Genomic DNA, 21,538 nt, shown 5'->3' with positions numbered 1-21,538 from the left:
ATTCTGCCATGTGACGGAACCATCTGGAAATGCCTAGCTGAAAGAATCACAACATACAAGACTTCCCCATGTGGAAAGTGCCCCATTTCACAAGTGTGCAGGTGGAAACACACTCTCACATGTGTTCGCTTGCTCGATCCTGCTCCTGCTGGCTCTGGGGCTGGGTTCCAGGGAGGGGCAGCTCTTTATGTGTGACATGTGTCCAGTAACTGAGCACTTAGGGGCAGAACATCACAGATATTAATTCCCCTAAATTAACATATAATCCCTATATGCTTTCCAACAGACGTTCTGTTAGGACTGGACTAGCTGAGTGTGAAAGTCCACGTGGAAGAGCAAACACGAAATAACAGAAAAACAAAACACAGAGAGCACCAAGGCAGGGCCAGTTCGACCCGACATCCCAGCATGTGACAACCCACAGTCCTCACGGTGGGATGGCAGAGCTGTGCAGAAACAGACCCCAAAATGTTTACTTCATGATTAAGAGAGTAGGGGGCAGGGGAAGATTACATCTAAAAAATAATCAAGTTGGACCCCTCCTTTCCAACACATACTGAAATAAATCACACTTGGATCAAAGATTTAAATGTAAAAAATGAAATTGGAGAAATGCTGGAAGAAAATGCAGGATAATGTCTCGAGGTATCTGAGTGCGAAAAGCTTCAGGAAGACACAAGCCGAGAGCCAGAAGTACAACATGGATACGGCAGGCAGCACAGAGATTTAAATCTATTAAAAGCACCACATGCCAAGTCCAAAGACAAGGAACTGGGGAGAGTACACCTAACGCTTCACACAGACCAAGGGCTGGTCTTCTTTCTACGTAAGAGCACTACACATCGGTGTAAAAGCAGTCAGTAACGCAAGCAGAGGCTGTGAGCCGTCAGCGAGGAGGAGGCCTGGATGGAGAAGAATGTTCAGCCTCCCCTACAGTCAGCTAAAGCGAATTTAAGCTAGGGGCCGGCCGTTTAGCCCGATGGTTAGAGCACGGTGTTGTAACACCAAGGTCAAGGGTCTGGACCCCCGTACTGGCCAGCCGCCAGGAAAAAAAAAGCTGCAAACTGTCCTGTTGCATCTAAGTGGCTGAGATCACGTCCCTGACAGGCGGCAACAGTTATTCCACCTGACTCCTGCCCATAGGAAACCCACACAGGACTAGAGGCCAGCTGGCGTCCAGGCTCTGCTGGGCTCCTTGAGTGCCAGGCTGGGGGGAGGTGACTGGAACAAAAAAGCAAGGGCGGTGGGGGGACAGAATTCACACACTTTCTGGGTGTGGCCTCCGGGGACTCCGGTTTCCCCAAGTGAGGGTAACGGTATCTCCAACCTTCCTGCACTTTATGTTGATAACTGAAGGTGATGCTTACAAAACAAAAGAATGTTTTTCAAATGCCCTATAAAATATGAGCACTACAACACTGCTGCTGCAGCCTCTTCTCAGGATGAGCTGACGTTAGCCAAGTGCAGGGAGCAGGGAAGTGCCTTCTGCAACAGGACGAGCACACGCAAGGGGCCTGTGGCAGCAGATGCACAGCACACAGCTAGCCAACACACAGGAGAGCTGCAGGGCCACAGGCACCCGAGCAGTGTGGCTTTTACCCCTGGGGCAGTGACGAGCACAGGAAAGGTGAGAAGGGCCTTGAGTTCCCCACAGGACCCTCTGGCTGCCACTGGGGACCCAGCTGAGGGGTGCAGGGGCCTGGGTGTGTGGGCAGGGCAGGTGGCACGGGGGCTGACCCACTGCAAGGTATAGACAGCACAGCTGCCCCTACCCAGTGTGCTGAGGTTTGTCGTTTCTCAAGTAAAAGGTGTCTGGATTCCAACAACATTAGTACAGATGGTCCCCAACTTACAATGGTTCAGCTTACAACTTCTTGACTTGCGCTGCGTTTATCAGGACACGAGCCCACCATAAGTCGAGGCGGCTCCGTACAGTGATGTGAACCCCCTGCCTCCCTTGCTGCCAGGGCACGCGGGCTGTGGGGAGGAGAGCAGGGCTTCCCCACTGTGCAGCTGCAAATTCACCAGGCCGGCCTCCCGCCCCACAGCCCCGCTCAACTACGGGCCAGCTGTGCATAGGGCTGTGCTCGCTGCTCCCCCAGCGCTGGCTGCAGGAGGTGCCATGCATTTGTAGAATAAATGAATGAATGCCGACTGAACATAAATTTCAAGTGAAAGATGATCCGTATGTTGACTAAACTCATTTTTATAAGGTTTGCCAAAAACTAAATATTTTATAAGACTCAAAAATCAACAACTGACACTTTAAAGGTCTAATCAAAAAAGAAACTTTAATCTTTTAAAGAAAGCAAATGACTGACCGGCCCGGCGCATTAGGCTCTTGTGACCACCAAGTGTCCTCACGCTGGCCTCTGAGTGTATTCTTAGGTGCATGTCAGCTCTGCCCTGGCTCTTGCAGACATGGACGTTGTGTACAGACAGATCACACCAGTACCCGAGCAGGCGCAGCCTCCAGTGCTGAGGAGAACTGCAGAGAGCAGACACAGGGAGGGGCCGGAGGGGCGCAGGGGCTGCGTGCCCACCAGACCCTCTCTTGGGTCTAGCCCAGGCTCAGGGACCCGCTCAGGTGGGACCCTCAGGAAATGAAGAGACAAGTCACTCTGGCTGCAAATAAACCACATCCATGGAAGGGCTGGGGCCTGCTCTTGCCTGACAGCACACCAGCACTGCCGGGGTGAGCACAGCACCCTCACACAACCCCATCTATCTCCTTCAGACGACGATGCAAGGACCAGATGACTCCCCAGTAACTCCTTCCTGACAGACCACAACCAGGATGTGGGTCTTGACTCAAGCACTAGGGACTTAGAGTGAAGGACGAGGACACAGGAGGTGAAGGAGACAGTAAAAAGATGCTCTGGGTGACTGTCTGCCTGAGGATGGGGAGGAGCATCATGACCAGGCCCCCCAGCTCCCCAAGGGCACAGGCGGAACATGCAGGCGCACATGCCTTCCTATCTGATTCCAGCCATTTCCCTTATGACAGTCAAATCTCTAGGAACACACACGTTCTTCAAAGTGGGAAAATTAGAGACAGTCGTTAGCTACATAAAAAATGTCAATACAGAATTCCTTTAAATCATAAGATCTCCTGATGACTTTTTATGATTCTATTTGGATAAAATATGTGCACATGACTTGCAGAATACAGAAGAGCGAGAGAGGCTGGGGCAGGGGACGCTCATGTGGGTCACAAAATCTTAGCAGTCTTCCTCTCAATTTGGTTCAGCACACACAGAAAGTCATCTCCTCTTTGACACCCATTTTCAATGATGAATTTCATGATTCACAACACCTCAGTGTGCTCTGGAACTATTCTTGTCTCAGGAAAACAGTGCACCTTTATGTAAGCCTGACCTTGGACACAAAGCAGCATTGGCCTGCTTTGCAAAAGCCACAATTCCCACCTCAAACACAAGGCCAGACCATGAGGCAGTGAGACAAACACGCCAGTGTGCCTGTAAGTCATTGGCCTGCTTGGAATTATCTGCCTGATTCTCCAGTGTTACGTGTCTGCGGGAAACCCACACACTTGTATTCTAAGCCAGAGAAGAAAAGAAACCCATGAAACACACCCGACTTACATCACCACTATAGAAAACATTTCCTAGTTTCTGTTACTGTCATGGGGTCTTTCTTTTCAATTGACCAGTTTGAGACAAAGAAATACCTTCCTGGTGAGAAAGTTTTTTAAAGCCTGTTTCAGATTTGCTGAAAACTCGAAAAGCCACATTTATATTGGTTGATTAAACATGTAGACTACATATTACAAATTTTAAGAATACCTTAAAATTAAAAGTTTGCAATTAATTCTATAACACGTGGCCTTATTCCATTATTATCTCAACGGAATATCTCATCCAAGTCAGAATGTCAAACACTTTAAATACTGGAGTCACGACTCCCAGTCGGGGTGTGGAGCTGGTCACGGCACAGGCACCCCTGCAGGGTCCTCCCACTCTGCTGACCTGATGCCCCCCAGCAAACATACCTGAAGACCGCACAAGTCAGTCTGCCCCTGACAACCATGACAAGGAGCACGGACCGGAATGAGGGACTTTACCTGGGTAGAGCTGATAAGAGCCACTGTGATGCCATTTAACCAAATACTTCCAACCATTCACCGTAAACCACCCCTCTGAATCCATACCAGGGTCAGCCGGCACAGCCCAGGCAGCCCCGGGCAAAGGCTCGGGCCACACACCGGGACATTGTTCCTTAGCTCACGCTTCCCAGGAGGGCAAATTACTGCAGTTTCTCCAGTGATCCAGCACACAGCTTGACAAAGGCAGCTCTGCCCTGCCTGCTCTCATGGAGAGGAAGCCAACAAGACGCGCACACAGAGCCCTGCAGAAGATGCATGCATAATTCACAGCAAAGACCTGCAGCTGCTGTTGCCAGCAGAGGTGAATTATTCAGTCGGGCAGACTCGGGCACAGGCCGAAGATGAAGCCCGGGGCCTCCTGACATGCCACCCTCCTTTAGCAGCTGGTTCTTTGCTAAGCTAGCCTTGTGGAGGAAAAATAAGTACCGGTGACTTTTTATAACAATTATGAGCTTTTTAAACTCTTAGTTCCATACATGTCTAAATTAAAAGTTTTTAAATCCCATAAACACAAAACCTCTTTTTAAATGAGAAGGTGATCAATAAAAACTGCGTGGCATAAGGAACACATTTAGCTAGGTAAGAAGCAACTATACCAAATGGAACCATTTTTGAATCATAAGGAGCATTTTTATGTCAAAGCAAAACATGCCAAATCAATTGCAGACATATCTGGAGACCCCGTGGTGTTCCGGAGGCCAGTGTCATGCTGTAGGGCCTGGCCCTTTGTGGAGAGAGGACACCAAGTCCACCTCGCCCAGCCGCTGCTCTCCCTGCCCACAGACTGATCCCTGCACCCGTCTCTAGGGTTTTCAAGGGTTAGGAAATTTCCTACAAACACCACAGGTAAGGGCTCTGCAACTTTCTTCTGTAAAAGGCCAGGCAATAAATATTCTCAGTTTTCTGGGCCAATTACAGTCTCTGAAGCAATTTCAGAAGCAGTCTTAGCCAATTTGTAAAGGAATGGGCATGCCTGTATTCCAATAAAGCCTTATTTACCAAAATTGGCCAGGGGCTGGGTTTGACCCTGCAGCAGATTCTTGGATGGACACTGCTGCATAAACAATCACAACTTTGTGGTTCTATTAAAAAGGTATTAAACCAATTTCAACATTTCCCAAGGAAAAAAAATACATGAAAAGGGTTTAAAGATGAAGCTTAGCCTCAACTGGGCCTCCCCTGCCCTGAACGTACTTTCTGAGGCACAGGCAGACACCTCACAGAACCCATCCAGAGGCGGCAGGAGGCAGGCAGCATGGATCCTGAGCCCTGGTGCCACCAGCTGGGCCTGTGTCCTGCTCTGTTCCTCTCTGGCCATGTCCTCTGGGGCCTCAGTCCCTGCATCCGAGGCTCGCTGGGTGTTCATGGGACTGCTGTGAGGACAGTTTGAGTGAAGATGCCTAAGTCATGGGAGCCATCACTGGCCCAGCCAGCAGCGCCCAGTGAGGGGCCTGTTGGTTATGAGACCAGATGGGGGCAGGGTGCATGGTCAGTGACATGCGTGGGACAAACACCCTCATTTGCACTAAAATGGCCCTTTTCTTTGGTAATCGGCACCATCCTTTTGGGGGGCAATTTTTTATTTTGATATCATTTCAAACTCGCAGAAGAGTTATAAGTATAGTGAAAGGAACCTCAATCCCTTTACTTAGATCCACCAAGGGTCTGCACTCTGCTCTGCTTGCTGTGACCTTCTGTCTCCCCACCTTCCTCCTGCTCTCTCTGAACACTCACTCCCACACACACACGATTTTTCCCAAACAATTTGAGATTAATTTGGGGCCAGCATGCCTCTTTGCCCCTAAATATGTCAGTGTGTGTTTCCTAAGAACAAGGACATTCTCTTTTATAACCTTGTACAGTTATTAACATAGGAAATTTTAACACAGTCCCTATTTCAATTTCATTATTCATGTCCTTTACAGCTATTTTTCTTCCAATCCAGGATCGAACTCAGGATTACTTGGTTGTACTGTCTCTTCAGTATCCTTTAATCTGGGATGTTCTCAGCCTTTCTTTGTGTTTCTAGACTTTGAAGGAAGCCAGTTATTTTTTAAGACTGTCCCTCCATTTGGGTTTGTTTGACGTTTCTTTGTGATCTGGCAGGAACACCCCAGAAGTGACGCCGCATCCTCCAAGGATGTGCAGGATGTCAGTTTATGGCAACGTTGGTGACATCTGCTCTGACATCTGTTAGGACACCAGGTGTTCCACTGCAGAGTTTCTGTCCCTCTCGTCGCAGTGACATTTGTGGGGGAACTCCTCGAGACTTTGGAAACATCTGTTCCTCATCAAGCCTGTGCCCCTATTTCAGTGAGAACCACCAATGACATCCCAACGCCTCCACCCGCTGTTATGAGTTCACTGTCTACATCAGCGTGAACCCCACGGATCTTTGTTTTAGTCGATGGCATACGCTCCACAGGCTCCTTCAGGCTGGCACCAGGGTCCTTCTGACAAGTCCTCACCATGCGTGGAGCACAGCTTATCTTCTGGTGTGAAAGAAGATCCAGGCTCATCTTGTGCTTGCCCTGCTCCAGCCCAGGAACTATCCCCTGCTCCAAGAAGCCTGATTCCTTTTACTGAAGAGTGGTGACAGACACCGCGATCTGGACCTGAGGTTGCTCACTGCCACTGGACGGCCACTGCCTCCAGCCCTCCCCATGGATGGAGCTAGGAAATGTGGGTGCTCACGCATCTATTTCTACCTCTATACACCTACTGAAAACCGTGAGCTCATAGGTTCTCACCCGCTCCTCTCTGTGCATGGAGCTCTCTCCCAGCAGTGGGGTCTGGCTCCCAGGGCCCTGAGGTACTTGTTCATCTGCTCGATCCTAGCCTACACAGAAAGGAGTTTAAGAACTTACCAACCCATACCACTGCAAAAACCAACCTACCAACTGGAGTTCCGTATTTATCCACAGTTCTCTTCCAGATAAAATTCACAGAGTGAAATGCAGTCTTAAGTGCTCAGCTCACTGAGTTTTAAAATCATATCATCTACTACTTTGTGTGTGTGTGTGTGTGTGTGTGTGTGTGTGTGTGTGTGTGTGTGTCTGTGTCTGGCCAGTACTGGGATCGAACCCTGGACACTAGTGTTGTAACAACATGCTCTAACCAACTGAGACAACTGGCCAGACCCATCTACTTCTTAAAGCCTGCACTTTTCACCAAAGTGAACTTGTTCACCCTTCAAAACAGCCAGACCTTGTGAAGATCTGCCATAAGGTCACTCTCTATAATGGCAAACTTCAGTTCTGGGGGAAAACCCAGGTGGAGACTCAGGCCCTAGGATGATTCTTCTATCTTTGGGTGATGTGACGTGACAGATCACATGGCTTGAGCATCTTTGTGCCTGGGTTTTCTCATGGGGGAGAAACTAACATTTGCAAGGCTTGGGGCCAGAATACAAATGAAGGATCTCATAGCATATATCTAAATGTTGGAAAATTATAACAGAAGCTAACATTCTGTGAAATAAGATATATTCTATCTTCCTACCTTCGAGCAACCTGGAAGGCCAGGTTCGAATTTAGAATCCTGGAACTTGCTGAATTGGTGCTAGACGGAGAGGGCGTGGGAAGGGCTGCCTTGGCCCACAGCCCACCCCCAACCCCTGCGCTTTGCACCCAGCTCCATTCTCATAAGCTGCATGTCCAAATTCTGGAGCATCACCCCTACCCCCCACAGCCACCCTTTGGGCCTGAAAGTATCTACTTCACTCCCCAGTTATCGACTGGGGAATGCTCTTCAAATTTAAAGCAGTGAGGCCTTTAACTCCAAAGAAATCTTAGTGGTATCCTCTAGTGGGCTGGCTCGCTGGGAAGGATGAGGGCACAGGACAGGAAGAGGTAACACAGACCACAGGTTCCTTCTCTGCTCCAACCAGCACAGGCCTGAGGCAGGCCAGCCTGGCTCCTCATCTTAGCAAAAATCTGCCACTGATTACAGAGCCCTACTGATCATTACAATAAAATGTTTTTGGAAATCTACAGCACCTCCTGAGAACAGAGTTTAGACACCACTGATCCAATACCATCTGTCGATTTTATAGATAAACTTGCTGAGATCTAAAGACATTCCATGATCTGCCTGAGATCACATCAGTGACTGAGCTGGGCCCAGATTCGACTGTCTCCATGGTGAGGGTCCCAGTGCCCCTTATGTTCTTCCCATGCTCACGGTGAGTCTGGCCCCACAGCCAGACTTCACAGCCCTGCAGAGGAGGCACCATGCCTAACAACACTGGTTGAAGCCCCCAATGTACAGCAGACTTCTGGAGACTTCAGAGGGCCAGAAGAAATGTGGCCTCAACAGGAGAAATCTAAATCTGGGTCTTTCCTGGAGTCAGTACTAGAAAGTCAGATTTATAGCTGTTCTGGCAGAGCACAGCAAAAAAAACTTTCTACATCTGAAATGACACAAAGTCCTTTTTCAGAGTGAAATGCCAAGCAGATGGGGTAAAATGCTGGACGAGCCACGAGGCCACGTGAGTGGGCAGAACTGCAACCAAAAAGGGTCAGTGTGGGAAGTGTTCAGTGATGAGGGGAGACAAGTGAGTTCTGTCACTTGTCACACTGAATTTTTGGGATTCCAAGCTTAGAGCTGTCAACCATGACCATAAGTGGCTGCTAGACTAAAGGTCACATCTGATCACAGGGAGCCCCCAGGACTCACCAAAAAGGAACACAGGACATTTTTCAAAGGTCAGCCCTAACTGAATTCATTTATTATGCTAACTTGAACTGAAAAAAATTTACATTATTCATTTACTGGTCAATTCCTTTGTGGAACTGGTTTATCCATTTCAAGGAATAAAATATTTACACTTTATGAAGATATCCTTCTTCTATTCTTGTGCCAATGGCCACACATGAAGTTTAGACCCTCCAGCTGTGGCCTGGCTCCTTCCAGAGAACACTGCCCAGTGCAGAGGCCAAAGGGCCAAAATTCTAGGCTCATGAGGAAGACTCAAAAATGGTCCTAAGCCCTCTCCCAAAGCCAAGGTGGGACCACCGCCACCGGAAACTAAAGACACAGCCCTGAGCCCTGCGCTGGGATGAAGACAAGGGAAGGGCACCTTCCACCGCAGGACAGGAGCTGCAGGACCCGCCATTGGGGAAGGAAAAGGGAGCTGAGTGCACTAAATTGTAAAGGATTCATGGGGAAGGTGCCTCCTTCATTAAGGATGACATGCAGAGGCCACTCCTTTAAGTGGAAAAGAGGTAAAATGAGACAAAGACCTACTTTATATATTGGGTATAAACTGTGGAAATTTTTAGCTATGATAACTATATAGCCTGGTTTTCTGTGACGGTTATGATTTCACATAATTTTAATAGTAAAGATAATATGTTAGATGTTAAAGTAAACACAATGTAATATTTGTACCTTTTATATGACTTCTGACACAAAACAATCAAGTTTTAAAAGTGGTTTGCCATAACTGGGGTCCTGCGTTCCCTGGCCTGCTCCATGCCTGCTGCTGTGGGTCTGGTGTCCCCCAGGTGGAGGGGAGGAGTGGCACACTCACCCCAACGGGCTTGATCTCTCTCCCTCCCGCTTGCCATAGGGATCTGCAAAGCCTTGGCCTGTCAGTGGAGAAAGCAGGTGAGGTTACACGGAGGAAGCCAGCCATGCCCTCCATGTGCTCCCTAAAACTGAGGGGGGAGGTGATGGAGTTTGGATGTGTTGTCCCTGCAAAACTCATGTGGAAATTTGATCCCCAATGTGGCAGTGTTGGAAACTGATTAAGTCATGGGGACAGATCCCTCATGAATGGATTAATGCTCTCCCTGGGGGAGGGGGAATTAATGAATGAGATCTTGCTCTGTTAGTTCCCACTAGAGCTGATGGTTTAAAAGACCCTGCTTGTACCTGCTGGCTGCCTGACACTTTCCACCATGAATAGAAGCAGCCTGAGGCCCACGCCAGATGTAGCTGTCCCAGAATCATAAGACAAATAAACCTCTGTTCTTTATAAATTACCCAGTTTCAGGTATTTCTGTTATAGCAACACAAAATGGACTAATACAGGAGGCTTAAGAGAGTGAACTGCAAGTGGGGCCACCGCCTCACTCTCATTAACTCAGCAGATACTGGCTGAGTGTCACTCCACAGCAAGCCCTGTTCCAGCAGCTGGATTCTCCAGCCCAGCCTCGCCTGGGCCAAAATGTGGTGGCTCACTGTGTGGGTGCTGAGTCACACCCCCTGGATTCGAATCCCAGCTCCGCTCCTTCGTAGCTAGGCAAGATACTCCACCTTTCTGTAAAACTGTCGTAATAATAGTATACTAACTTTACAGGGCTTCTGCAAGGACCAAGTGGTAATAATAGTACACTGACTCCACAGGGATATTCTGAGAACTCCACTCCTTACTAAGTAACTTAATGTCACTTAGCCTTTTTATAAAACTGTGGTTGTAATTATTATAGGCTGACATCATAGGAATATTGTGACAAACACTATTAGGTACACAGTAGTCATTCAATAATACTAGTTGAATGAGTGGATCATTCATCCCAAATACAAGCTAATAAAATAGTACAGGTTGAAAGGCATATAACTTCAAATTATTTATATCTTGAAGTTTTAATGCACAATTCATAAAGTATTTTATCCTTTAAAAATTTAAACATAAATCTAAAATCCCTATTGATTATTACCTAAAATCCAGGTCCTATCCACCCCTGCCACAGATAACCCAACTTATTAATTTGGTGTTGATCCTTCCATACATTTTTACACTTTTACCAACATGTATATATACGCTCATAGAAACTGCATATTGTTTTAGAAAAGCCACAATTTTTATCTTACTGAACGCCATTAGTTCTAAAAGTTAGGTCTGGCCATATGATATGCTTTGAGTTTTATAGCTAAATGATAATATCATTTGCAAACAATGATTATTTGGTTTCTTCCTTTCCAAATTTTAAAATTTATTTTTCTTGTCTTACAGTGTTGGCCAGAATCTACAATACAATATTAAACAGTTGCTGAAATAGGGAATGCCCTTGTCTTCTTCCTGGTTCTAATAGGAATGCTTCTAATGTTTGACTATTAAGTACAGTCAATCCTTGAACAATGCAGGGGTTAGGAGCTGCAACTCCTACACAGTTGAAAATCTGTGTATAACTTTTGACTCCCCCAAAACTTAGCTACTACAATGTAGGTACACTGTACACTCCCCCCAGGTCACAGCCATGCCACACTGCACTCATGACATGCTAACCAAAAATTTTCCAATATAGTCACTGAAAAAAAAAAAAAATCCACAAATAAGTGGACCCATGCAGTTCAAATCTGTGTGGTCCCAGGGTTTTCTGTATAACTTAAAAACAGCAACAACAACAAAGACTGAATGAGCACTTAATTTTATCAGATGCTACTTTTGCCTCTCTTGTGATATTCATATGGTTTTACTCCTTTAATCTATTAATATAACACAAACTGCTTATTCCTGTAATATTCCTCTACTGAAAAGAAAGCTCTAGAAGGCGGGGACTTTGTTTTGTTCACCAATGTATCTCTGGGGCCTAGAACAGTTTTTTGAAGAAAGTGGGAACTCAAAAAAAAAAAACTGTTGAATGAACAGTGACTTGAATGGGAAGGTCCCTAATGTTGAACCATCCTTGCATTCCTTGCATAAACTACACTTCTTAAGGATGCATTTAAAAAAAAAAACCCTGGTAGATTTAATTTACTCATATTTCATTTAGGAATTTTCTATACTTGTCCGTAAGTGAAACTGGCCAATAATTTGTTTCTTGTACCATGTGTGTTCAATTTTAGTATCAAGGATATGCTAGTCTTGCAAAATGAGTTGAGTAGCTTCTCATCTTCTATACCCTGTGTGGTAGACAATATTAAGTTCAAAATATTTGCTGCCTCTCCCTGAGGGCAGATTATTCATGCGCTCTGCACTGATATCAGGATTGGCCGTGTGATCTACTGTTGTCAGTGAATGTGAGAGAGTATAACATGTGTCCCTTCAGAGGAGAAGCTGTGGGGCATCACCTGGTTCTGCCATGTTATCTTTTCCCTCTGTCACAAGGCCCGCAGTGTCCCATATAGGACCTGCTCCAATAGCCTGGCTCCTGGAGGAAAAACACTTTGAACAAAAACAAAGCCAAATAGCAGTGAGTATGTAATGTAATGTAAGTAAAAACTAGACTTTTGCTTTCTTTTGATGTTATTTTTTATTGCAGCATTACTTAACCTAAGCTGACTGATACACTCACCTACAAATTTGTTTGGGCATGGTGTCTTATGGGAGATCTCTGACTTACAAATCATTTTTACCTATGTTGATCTATCAAATCAAAGTTCCTACTTCTTCTCAGGCCACATTGGTAATTTCTATTTTCCCCAAAGTTGTCCAATTGATCTGGGTAATCTAATGTACATATTAATATAAAGTTATTCATAGAATTTTCATATAGCTTCACTTCTTATTCTCTAACTATAGTTATTTTATTCTTGATGTTATCTTTCTCTTTTCTCTCCTTTTCTTGATCAAACTTTCCAAAGACTTATCTTTTGGTTTTATTAATTATATACTATTTGTTTTACTTTCCATTTTAATTTCTGCTCTTCTTCTCATTTTTCCTTAAACCTAACTTGCATTTATTTTGTTCTAGTTTTTCCCCAACTTTCTTATATTAAAAACTTATTTCCTTTATTTTCAAACTTTTTGTCTAATATATACATTTAATGCTACAAAATTTTCTCTGAAAACTACTTTGGCTATATTCCACTGGTGTTGGTATATAAAACTATAGTTGCTAAACAGTTCTAAATTATATTAGAATTTCCACTTTAATTTGTTCCTTGACCCACGGGTTATTTCGAAGTATAGTTTTAAACTTTCAAATGTATGGATTATTTTTTGTTAACGTTTTGTGATTGACTTCTATTTAATTACACTGCTATCAGTATATATGATTTGTATGTTATAAAAAATTTTTTTTAATTTGTAGCAACTGCATTTGTGACATAGGATATGCCACAACTTAGGTAAATGTTCAATGTACCTTTGAAAAAAAGTATATTCTCTATTGGGTGTAAAGTTCTGTATATTATATATCTGTTATATTTAATTTGTTCATTTGGTCATTCAAATACTCTGTAATTTTACTTTTTTCATCAGCTTGTGATCTCTCGGTTTTTGAAAAAGGCATACAATAGTCTCCCCTGGGGTGCTTATAGCTCCATCTAATTCTGCTTCATAAATGTACACACTGTCCTCGTTGTTTTTACTGTTTTTCCACTTTGAATTACTTTGTCTGATATTATTACTTTACCAGTTTTCTTTTTTCTTAACGTTGCTTGTTATATCTTCTTTCATTTAATTATTTTCAGTCCTCCTGTGTTGCTTTGTTTTAAAATTGGATTTTTAACAATCTAAGCAGAAGGTTTTTCGCCTTGGATACTCTTTCTTGTCCATTGACCTTATAATCCTCTTCAGGACTTGTCCTGGGCTCTTTTCCCCACCCAGTCCCTCTAGTTAATTTCACTCACTTCCAGTGGTCAATTGTTTTGGAAACACAATTAAAGCAACAGTAGTGATACTAATAATGGCTATCATTTATATAGCTCCTTATTACCAGGTATTGATCTAAGTATTTCTCATATTCATTCATCTAATTCTCACAATAACTCTAAAAGAACTGTCTTATTATTATCTCCGTTTTGCAGACGAGGGAACTGAGCCCTACAGTTAGTTAGCAGCAGAATCAGGAGTTAAACCCATGTAGTCTGGCTCCAGAATCCAAGCTCTTACTTATTATACTTCCTATCACCTCCCAGATCAATTCTCCAGTCCTCTTCTGATTTCCCATGTATCTCGTGGGTTTGTGACTCATCTCTTCTGCATGATGTCCAATTACACAAGTTTACCAAGGCATTAAATTTCGGTAATATACTGTTGATCCCAGAATTTATACCTCCAAGCCCAACTACTTTTTCTACATTCCATACTCACTTATCCAACTGTCTGTTTTCATAACATCTCCACTTGGATTTTGAATAAGCATCTCAAAAATCACATGTCCCAGCAGAATTCTTAGTTATTGCCCCATTATCTGCTTCTCTCCACCCTAGTCTTTCCCAAATCTGCAAACACCATTATCATCCCCAGTTGCCCAAGCCAAAAATCCGAGGTCACTTTTGGGACCCCTCTCACTTCACTTAGGCTGCCCTCACCACAGACACACACTCATAACCGCTCTCTCTCAGCTGCTTGTTTCTGCTTGTTCTCAGTTTTTCCTGGTTCCTCCTATCTCCCCAAACTCATACCAGTGTTAACCTCAACTCACCTTTCAGGGCTCAGCTCGCTTGGCTGTCCTGAGCACTAGGCTGGATTAGGCCCTGTCACACACCAGAACTAGCATCACAGCTACTACAACGTGCCACAGTTACCCAGAAGCATGCATGGCCTTTCCACTGGCTTCTCTCCAATGTGACAGGTCCCCTTACTCTCAAGCCCTTGCAAAGTTTGGTATATTACAGCTTCTCCCTCACCTTCTTCTGAACAACAGAGTCTACTTGAGGGTGACACATTAGCCTGAATAATCTCAATTAATGCTGGTTTTAGATAATTACAGAGATCATTCATCTAAGAGAGACTTTTCTTGAAAGGCAAACAAACCAGATCTAGTATTTATTCCTGGGGAAATGGCCTCAAGACTTTGAGAGCAAAACAGTAAGTGGCTACATCACAAAGATCACAATTGTACAATTACAACAATCTTAAAAACCCAGTTGTCCTAATGTCAATGGCTATTTGTGGCTTGTGATAACATTTCTAGTGAAAGCATCATACATAGAGTCCAAAAGTGCTATATCTCAACCAGCTTAGACAGAAATGAAGATAACTCTGGAAAGCTTCCAGTGACTTAAACCTTAGCTTTAAAACATATAAGAAAATGCAAAGGCCAGGAATAACCAAGGCAATCTTAAAGACAAGCAAAATGAGGACTATACTTCCAGATATCCAAATGTACTACAACGTGACAGTAATGACAACATGACGTCCAATGGAACAGAATAGAGAGGCCAGAAACAGACCTGCAAATATATGACTACCCGATAAAGGTGGTGCTTCAAGTCAGTCTTTTCAATAAATGGAGCTGGTACAACTGGATACCACATGGAAAAAAATGAACTTTACCCCTACTTTACACCATACACAAAAAAAATCAATTGCAGGTGGATCAGAGATTTAAATGTGAAAGATAAAACAATAATGGTTTTACCTTCATGATCCTGGGAAGGGCAAAAAGCATTACCCTAAAGAGAAAATGATAGATGGGATTATATTAAGAACTTTTAGTCATCAAAATACATCACTAAGAGAATGAACAGGTAAGCTACAGAAGGGTTTACCTGCATACATAAATCCAACATAACTATGTAAATGCAAAATAAGCTACATACATAAATCCAACACAAAAATCATTTCCACAATATATATTTTTAATGTTCTGTAAATCAATAAGGAAAGGCAAATAAGCTAATAGAAGAATATGCAAAAGTCTTGAACAGACACTTCACAAAAGACAAGATTCAAATGGCCAAACACACATGAAAAGGTGCTCAACCCACTACCCATCAGGGGCTGCAAACCAAAGCTACAATCCATGCCCATAAACACATTTGCATGGCAAAAATGAAAACAGACAATACCAAGTGCTGAGAGGATGCGGAACACCTAGAATTCTCATACACTGCTGCTCAGCGCATACAATGTCAAACCGTTTTAGAAAACCAGCAGTATTCACTATAGCTGAATGTACACAAATCCTGTGGCCCAGCCTATCCCAGCAGAAATGGATACTGATGTCCACCAAAAGACCCATACAAGCATGTTATACGGCAGCGCCACATGTAGCAGCTGAAAGTCAAAACCAGCTCAGATGTCATCAACAAGACGGATGAACAGTGACGCATTTATGCAATGGAAACATACGTGGCAATGAGAGTACACAGCTGACACACTCACCAGGCACAAAGCTCACACACTTGATGTTAGGTCAAAGAGGCCAGACCCTAGAGTGTGCTCTGCACACATCTCTTTAAGTTCAAATACAGGCAAAACTCACCAGTGCGTCAGCAGTCAGGTTAGCGGTCCCCTTTGTGGGGTGGTGACTGAGGGTGCCCATGGGGCTTTGGGGGTGCCAGAAATGCTCTGTTTCTTGGTCAAGGTGCCAGTAACACAGGTGCATTCATTTTGTGAAAATACTCAAACAGTTCATTGACAGTGTGTGTACTTGTTGGTGTGTAGTTATTCTCCAATAAAAGTTTTTCATTACTTGAAGAAAACTTGCAATAAAAATGCATCTGCAGTGTTTGAACAAAATACCATCATGAAATATGAGAAAAGAAGGAAAGAATCGCCTTCCTAAGTTAGTATCATTTTATACAAAATGGAATTTTGCATAATGAAATAAAGTATTCTAATTAGACGTGTTGCCTGCATTCATTTCCAGATTTGTTGTCTACATTTTACATATTCAAATTGACTGAGATTGAGTTTTGGGGGCTTGTCATTGGAAGAAAATAAGGACTGTCCTGTGTCAAGCAGTGATGGCACCAGCGTGTCCAGGCGGACTGGGCACGTGGTAGGGCAGGGCGTGCACTTGTGCTTGCATCCTTACCCAGTGCCTGGGAAAGTGACCAACACAAAAAAGACCCACTGAATGAGCGGACAGTGAAACGCCTCGAAAGGGCAATCAGCTGAGGACGGAAGACCAAGTTCAGAGCAAAGCTGGCAGGAAGGGTCACCAGCACCCTGGGGACTGGGCAGAGGCTTAGTGTCTGCACCTTCTGCTTCCTGGCCACAGGCAGGACACACGCAGAGAGCCAGGCCAAGTGCAGCCTGGGATGGACACCTTCCTCCCACACTCTAACCGTCTCTCCATGGTATGCTCTCAAAGACAGATCACCCTGGACCAGTGCCTCGAGCTCAATCGATGTGAACTAACTCAAAAGATGCCTTTCTAAAGCTGGGAAAACAGTACCTTATGTCAGAATTCTCAGATTTGGGTATTCCTGGCATTTTGAAACATTCATGTGAAAGCTTTTCATCACCACAAAACCAGGACTAATGGGCCGGCCCGTGGCTCACTCGGTAGAGTGCGGTGCTGATAACACCAAGGCCATGGGTTCGGATCCCATATAGGGACGGCCGGTTCACTCACTGGGTGAGCGTGGTGCTGACAACACCAAGTCAAGGGTTAAGATCCCCTTACCGGTCATCTTTAAAAAAAAAAAAAAAAAATGACAAAACCAGGACTAAGGATGATCACAGATTTGCTGTTAGTGGTAGGAACACTCCAAGGAGGTTAGAGCTAACCGTGGTCACTTCTGTTCACCTCCCACTCATTCACCAAGACCCCAACCCCCTCCTGACATAACAAGTAAGTGCAGGCCTGGCAGCTCAAGTGCCCCCGGAGGAAGAGCCCCACAGACAAGAAGCCAACATGTAGACAGTGGCGACAAAGGTGACCTAAGTTACATGTTTGACAGTAGTGACAGACTTCGGCTACTCCTGAGTTCCTGTCCACGCTCCATCCAGGTCCCTGGGCTGCCAGGGGCCACACACAGAGCTCTTGCTTGAGCAAACAGTGGCATTAATACCAACACACCGTGCACTGGGTGAACGCATGGCCAGCGCCAGCTCCTGGGGACCAGAACCCTTGCCCTTCCTGACCTCGTGGTGCCTGACCTCTAACTGTGGACAGGCGCCCACAGCACCCAGCTGGCCGGGCTGCATAAGGACTGGATGAAGGAAACACGTGGAGCACTGGCCACATATGCCAGCAGTGGCATCCACAGTCTCTCTCAGGCTGAGGAATACACTAAATAATCTACAGTTGTTTCTCTGGTGTTCCTCCACAGGGTGCTGGATGGGCCACAAGCCCCTCCCAGGGAGGTCAGCCACCCACAGGTCCTCCGATTGGCAGGAGGGCAATAGTCGGGGCCCTACACTGTCTCCTGGCAAGAACCGGGGTGCTTCTGAGGACCTGAAAGGCTTGACATCCCCCAGCACCAGCATGACATGAGGCGACTGGGGGAGACCAGTCCCTGGTGCACTCAGGGCAGCGCCTCGTTACTTCCTTTCACCACTTCATCTGACGCCAGCTTTTCACAACAGAGTGCTCTGTAGAGACTGCCAGAATGCTGCAGGAGTAAGAAGGCAGCCAGAGTCACTGGTTCCAGAAGGAGGTGTTTGTTTATTCACTGACTGCTGACTCCCTCCCGCAACTGAGACCACGTAGGTACCAGATACTCCAGAGATGGGCTCAGAGGGCTGAGAGCCCGCTCTGTCCACATTGTTAAGACAACATTTATCCTGTAGGTTGTGGGAAGTCACTGAAGCTCTTATGCAAGGCACTGTCATGACCTGAGTTTTGTTCTGAGTTTTACAGACCATACCCCACAGCACAGTAAAAAAACATATCACGGAATTCTGTCTGGACTTCCCTTCCTGCATATAGTACTAGAAAACTAGACAAAATATATGAAGCAAGGGTTCTCGACCACTGGACCATAGTCACCACAAACTGTAATTCCTGTTGGAAATGAAATCAATGAAGTGAGCCTTCTGATGCCCCAGCTGTCTGCCAGGAGGCACTTTATGACCTGCAGCACAGGGAAGGGGCCACAAGTAGATGACGACTTGTCACTGAGCTAAAGAGCCAGGGATCAGAATGAGGGAAGGCCAGAGCCACTGGAATCTGCGGATGCAGAAGAGAGCTTGTGGTGAAAGAGCTCCAGAGACCTCCTGGGAGCGCCATGGGTCTGCTACTGAATTCTAAGTTGTGCAAACACAGGTGAACCCCATGACGCTGCAGAAGAACAGTCAGGAAGCTGCAGGCTCAGCAGCTGCCAGAGCTCACTCAGGGCTGGAAGGTTTTTGATTCTACCCAGCTTCTGCTGGATAGCCAGGCCTTCAAAGGAGTCCATACCTGTCAGGCTGTGTGTTAAGTAGCAGGGCTAAGCTAGGCCTAGAGTAAAAGCTAGGATGTGCTTTAGATTTGCTGTTAAAGAAAAAAAAAAAGCCTCAAAGGGATCAAGCCAACCCACAAGTAGCTAAACTGCCTATCAAAACAAACATCTAAATCTTTGAAGGAAGAAAACAGAATCCAGCACCTGGTCAAAGTCACCAGACAAACAAAGACACAGAAAATGTGACCCAGAACCAGGAGAAAGACCAGCCAATGAGTGGACCCAGAATGACAGAGATGAGGAAAGTGGCATACGAGGACTTTAAGAGGCTTATAAATATTACAGCACACTCAAGGATTTAAAGGAAAGCATGAAGACAATGAGGAAAGAGATGAAAAAGCAGGAGGAACTGCTGGAGATAAACACACAGTCTCTGAAATGAAGAGTTCACAGGACAGAATCAACAACATATTTAACACTGCAGAGGATCAAGATCGGTGAACATAAAGACAAAACAAAACTACGAAACATGAAGCACATACAGGAAAAAAAAAAAAAGGACTGAAAATGAGAGCGCTCAATAACTTGCAGGAAAAATCAAGTGGTTGAATGTACTTGTGATTAGTCCCCAAAACAGGAAATGAGGAAAAAACAGCTGAGCCTCAACAAACCCCAGAGAGCATGCACACAGACCCAGTTAATGCATGACTCATCATGATCAAATCGCTGAACACCAATGACAGAGAGAAATCTTAAGCTCTCTTCTAAGTGGTATGCCAAGAGGGGACACCTTCCTGCGGTTCTCTAGCTTGAAGGTTGGGGAGGGCTTTGCCTCAGTGGCACAAAGGCTACCCAGGCAGAGGCCTTGAGGAAACCCACTAAGCCCACCCCAACCTCAGGATCTGCTTCTAGACCTTGTCCTTGAATTATTTTGGCCACTCATACTTTTAACCCAATCTGTATAATGCTTTCGTTCAACAACTTTGTACATATTCTCCTGAGAGTGAATCTATTAGTTTTCAGACCATTTTGAAAGTTCTTAGGTAAAATGTTTCCTAAGTTTGAAACAATATAAATTATTTTAGTAAACTCTTTATTAAAGCATAGCACATAGAAAAGTGCACAAATCATAAGGGTACAGCTCCACAGATTTTCACAAGCAAACGCACGCATGTAATCAGCTCTCAGATGGAGAAGCAGAACGGTAGCAGCCCCCAAAAGCCCCCCACCAGGTAACCGCTCTCTGACTGTAACATCATGGATTACTAAACCAGTACCTACACTGTTTCTCATGCCTGAGGTTTCATAAGAGAGGTTTCTTTTTGTTTCATTTCCCCCGCCCCAAGAATCAAACTAATAAATACCCTTGGAATCTGAGGAGGAGAAGAAGTGGATGCAGGAGGGGTCCAAGGCAGACGTCCACTATCACTCTATGCTTCAGAATAAAGTTTTGAAGCAAATATGCCCAGATGTTAACATGTGCTAATTTGGGGAGGTAGGAATGTGGTTAGATTTATTACTTTTGAACTTCTGTTTGCTTAAAAAAAATTTCACAGTATAAATAATTACTAATAAAAACTCGCTCCAAAAATCTTGTAGAACTGGAAAGGAATAAGTAGTTGGAAGATATCTTGGCAGAAATCAAAAGTCTCCATGCTTCCAAAAAGGAAAATCTACAATCTGACTCACATTTACAAATACTAAAACATTATTCCATATCCTACAAAAATACACAATGTTATTCTTGGTATAATTTTTAGGTCCAAAAGCAAACTATAAAGAATGTCATACTTTAAACCAAAGTAAAGGGTTCTGGTTAAAACAAGAGTTCTCACACAGCACATTGCAAATTAACATCCTGTTTCTGCTATTTAGTAAACATTTTTGAAAAATGTGTGGTTAGCTAGACCCATACCTCTCACCATATACTAAAATCAACTCAAAGTGGATTAAAGATTTAAATATACACCCTGAAACAATAAAACTTATTAAAGAAAACATAGGAGAAACCCTTCAGCAAATAGGGCTGGACACAGACTTCATGAATACGACCCCAAAAGCACGGGCAACCAAAGGAAAAATAAACAAATGGGATTATATCAAACTAAAAAGCTTCTGCACAGCAAAAGAAACAATTAACAGAGCTAAAAGACAACCAACAGAGTGGGAGAAAATATTTGCAAAATATACATCCAACAAAGGATTAATATCCAGAATATACAAGGAACTCAAACAACTTTACAAGAAAAAAACAAGCAACCCAATTAAAAAATGGGCAAAAGAGCTAAATAGACATTTCTCAAAGGAAGATATACAAATGGCCAACAGACATATGAAAAAATGCTCAACATCACTCAGCATCTGGGAAATGCAAATCAAAACTACACTGAGATGCCATCTCACTCCAGTTAGGATGGCTAAAATCCAAAACACTCTGAAAGATAAATGCTGGCAAGGTTG

General features: G+C 44.5%; 1 protein-coding gene across 3 annotated transcripts in view; it reads right to left on the bottom strand.

Annotated features, from left to right (window-relative positions):
- Nucleotides 1-21,538, bottom strand: part of RGS12 (regulator of G-protein signaling 12) — a 97,784-nt gene that overhangs the window by 26,677 nt on the left and 49,569 nt on the right. Inside the window, exon 1 of one of the 3 annotated variants that reach the window (XM_008567874.1) lies at nucleotides 2,322-3,070. The exons of the other annotated variants lie outside the window; for them this stretch is intronic. Within the exon in view, the coding sequence (XP_008566096.1) occupies nucleotides 2,322-2,394 (73 nt within the window). The 5' untranslated portion in view covers nucleotides 2,395-3,070. Of the gene's footprint in view, nucleotides 1-2,321; nucleotides 3,071-21,538 lie in introns of those variants that run through there. 3 annotated transcript variants of the gene reach the window in all.

Source organism: Galeopterus variegatus, unplaced genomic scaffold, assembly GCF_000696425.1.
Source record: "Galeopterus variegatus unplaced genomic scaffold, G_variegatus-3.0.2 Scaffold3, whole genome shotgun sequence".
Taxonomy (NCBI): Eukaryota; Metazoa; Chordata; class Mammalia; order Dermoptera; family Cynocephalidae; genus Galeopterus; species Galeopterus variegatus.
The sequence above is the reverse complement of the archived record's forward strand: the minus strand, read 5'-3'. Positions and strand labels throughout refer to the sequence as shown.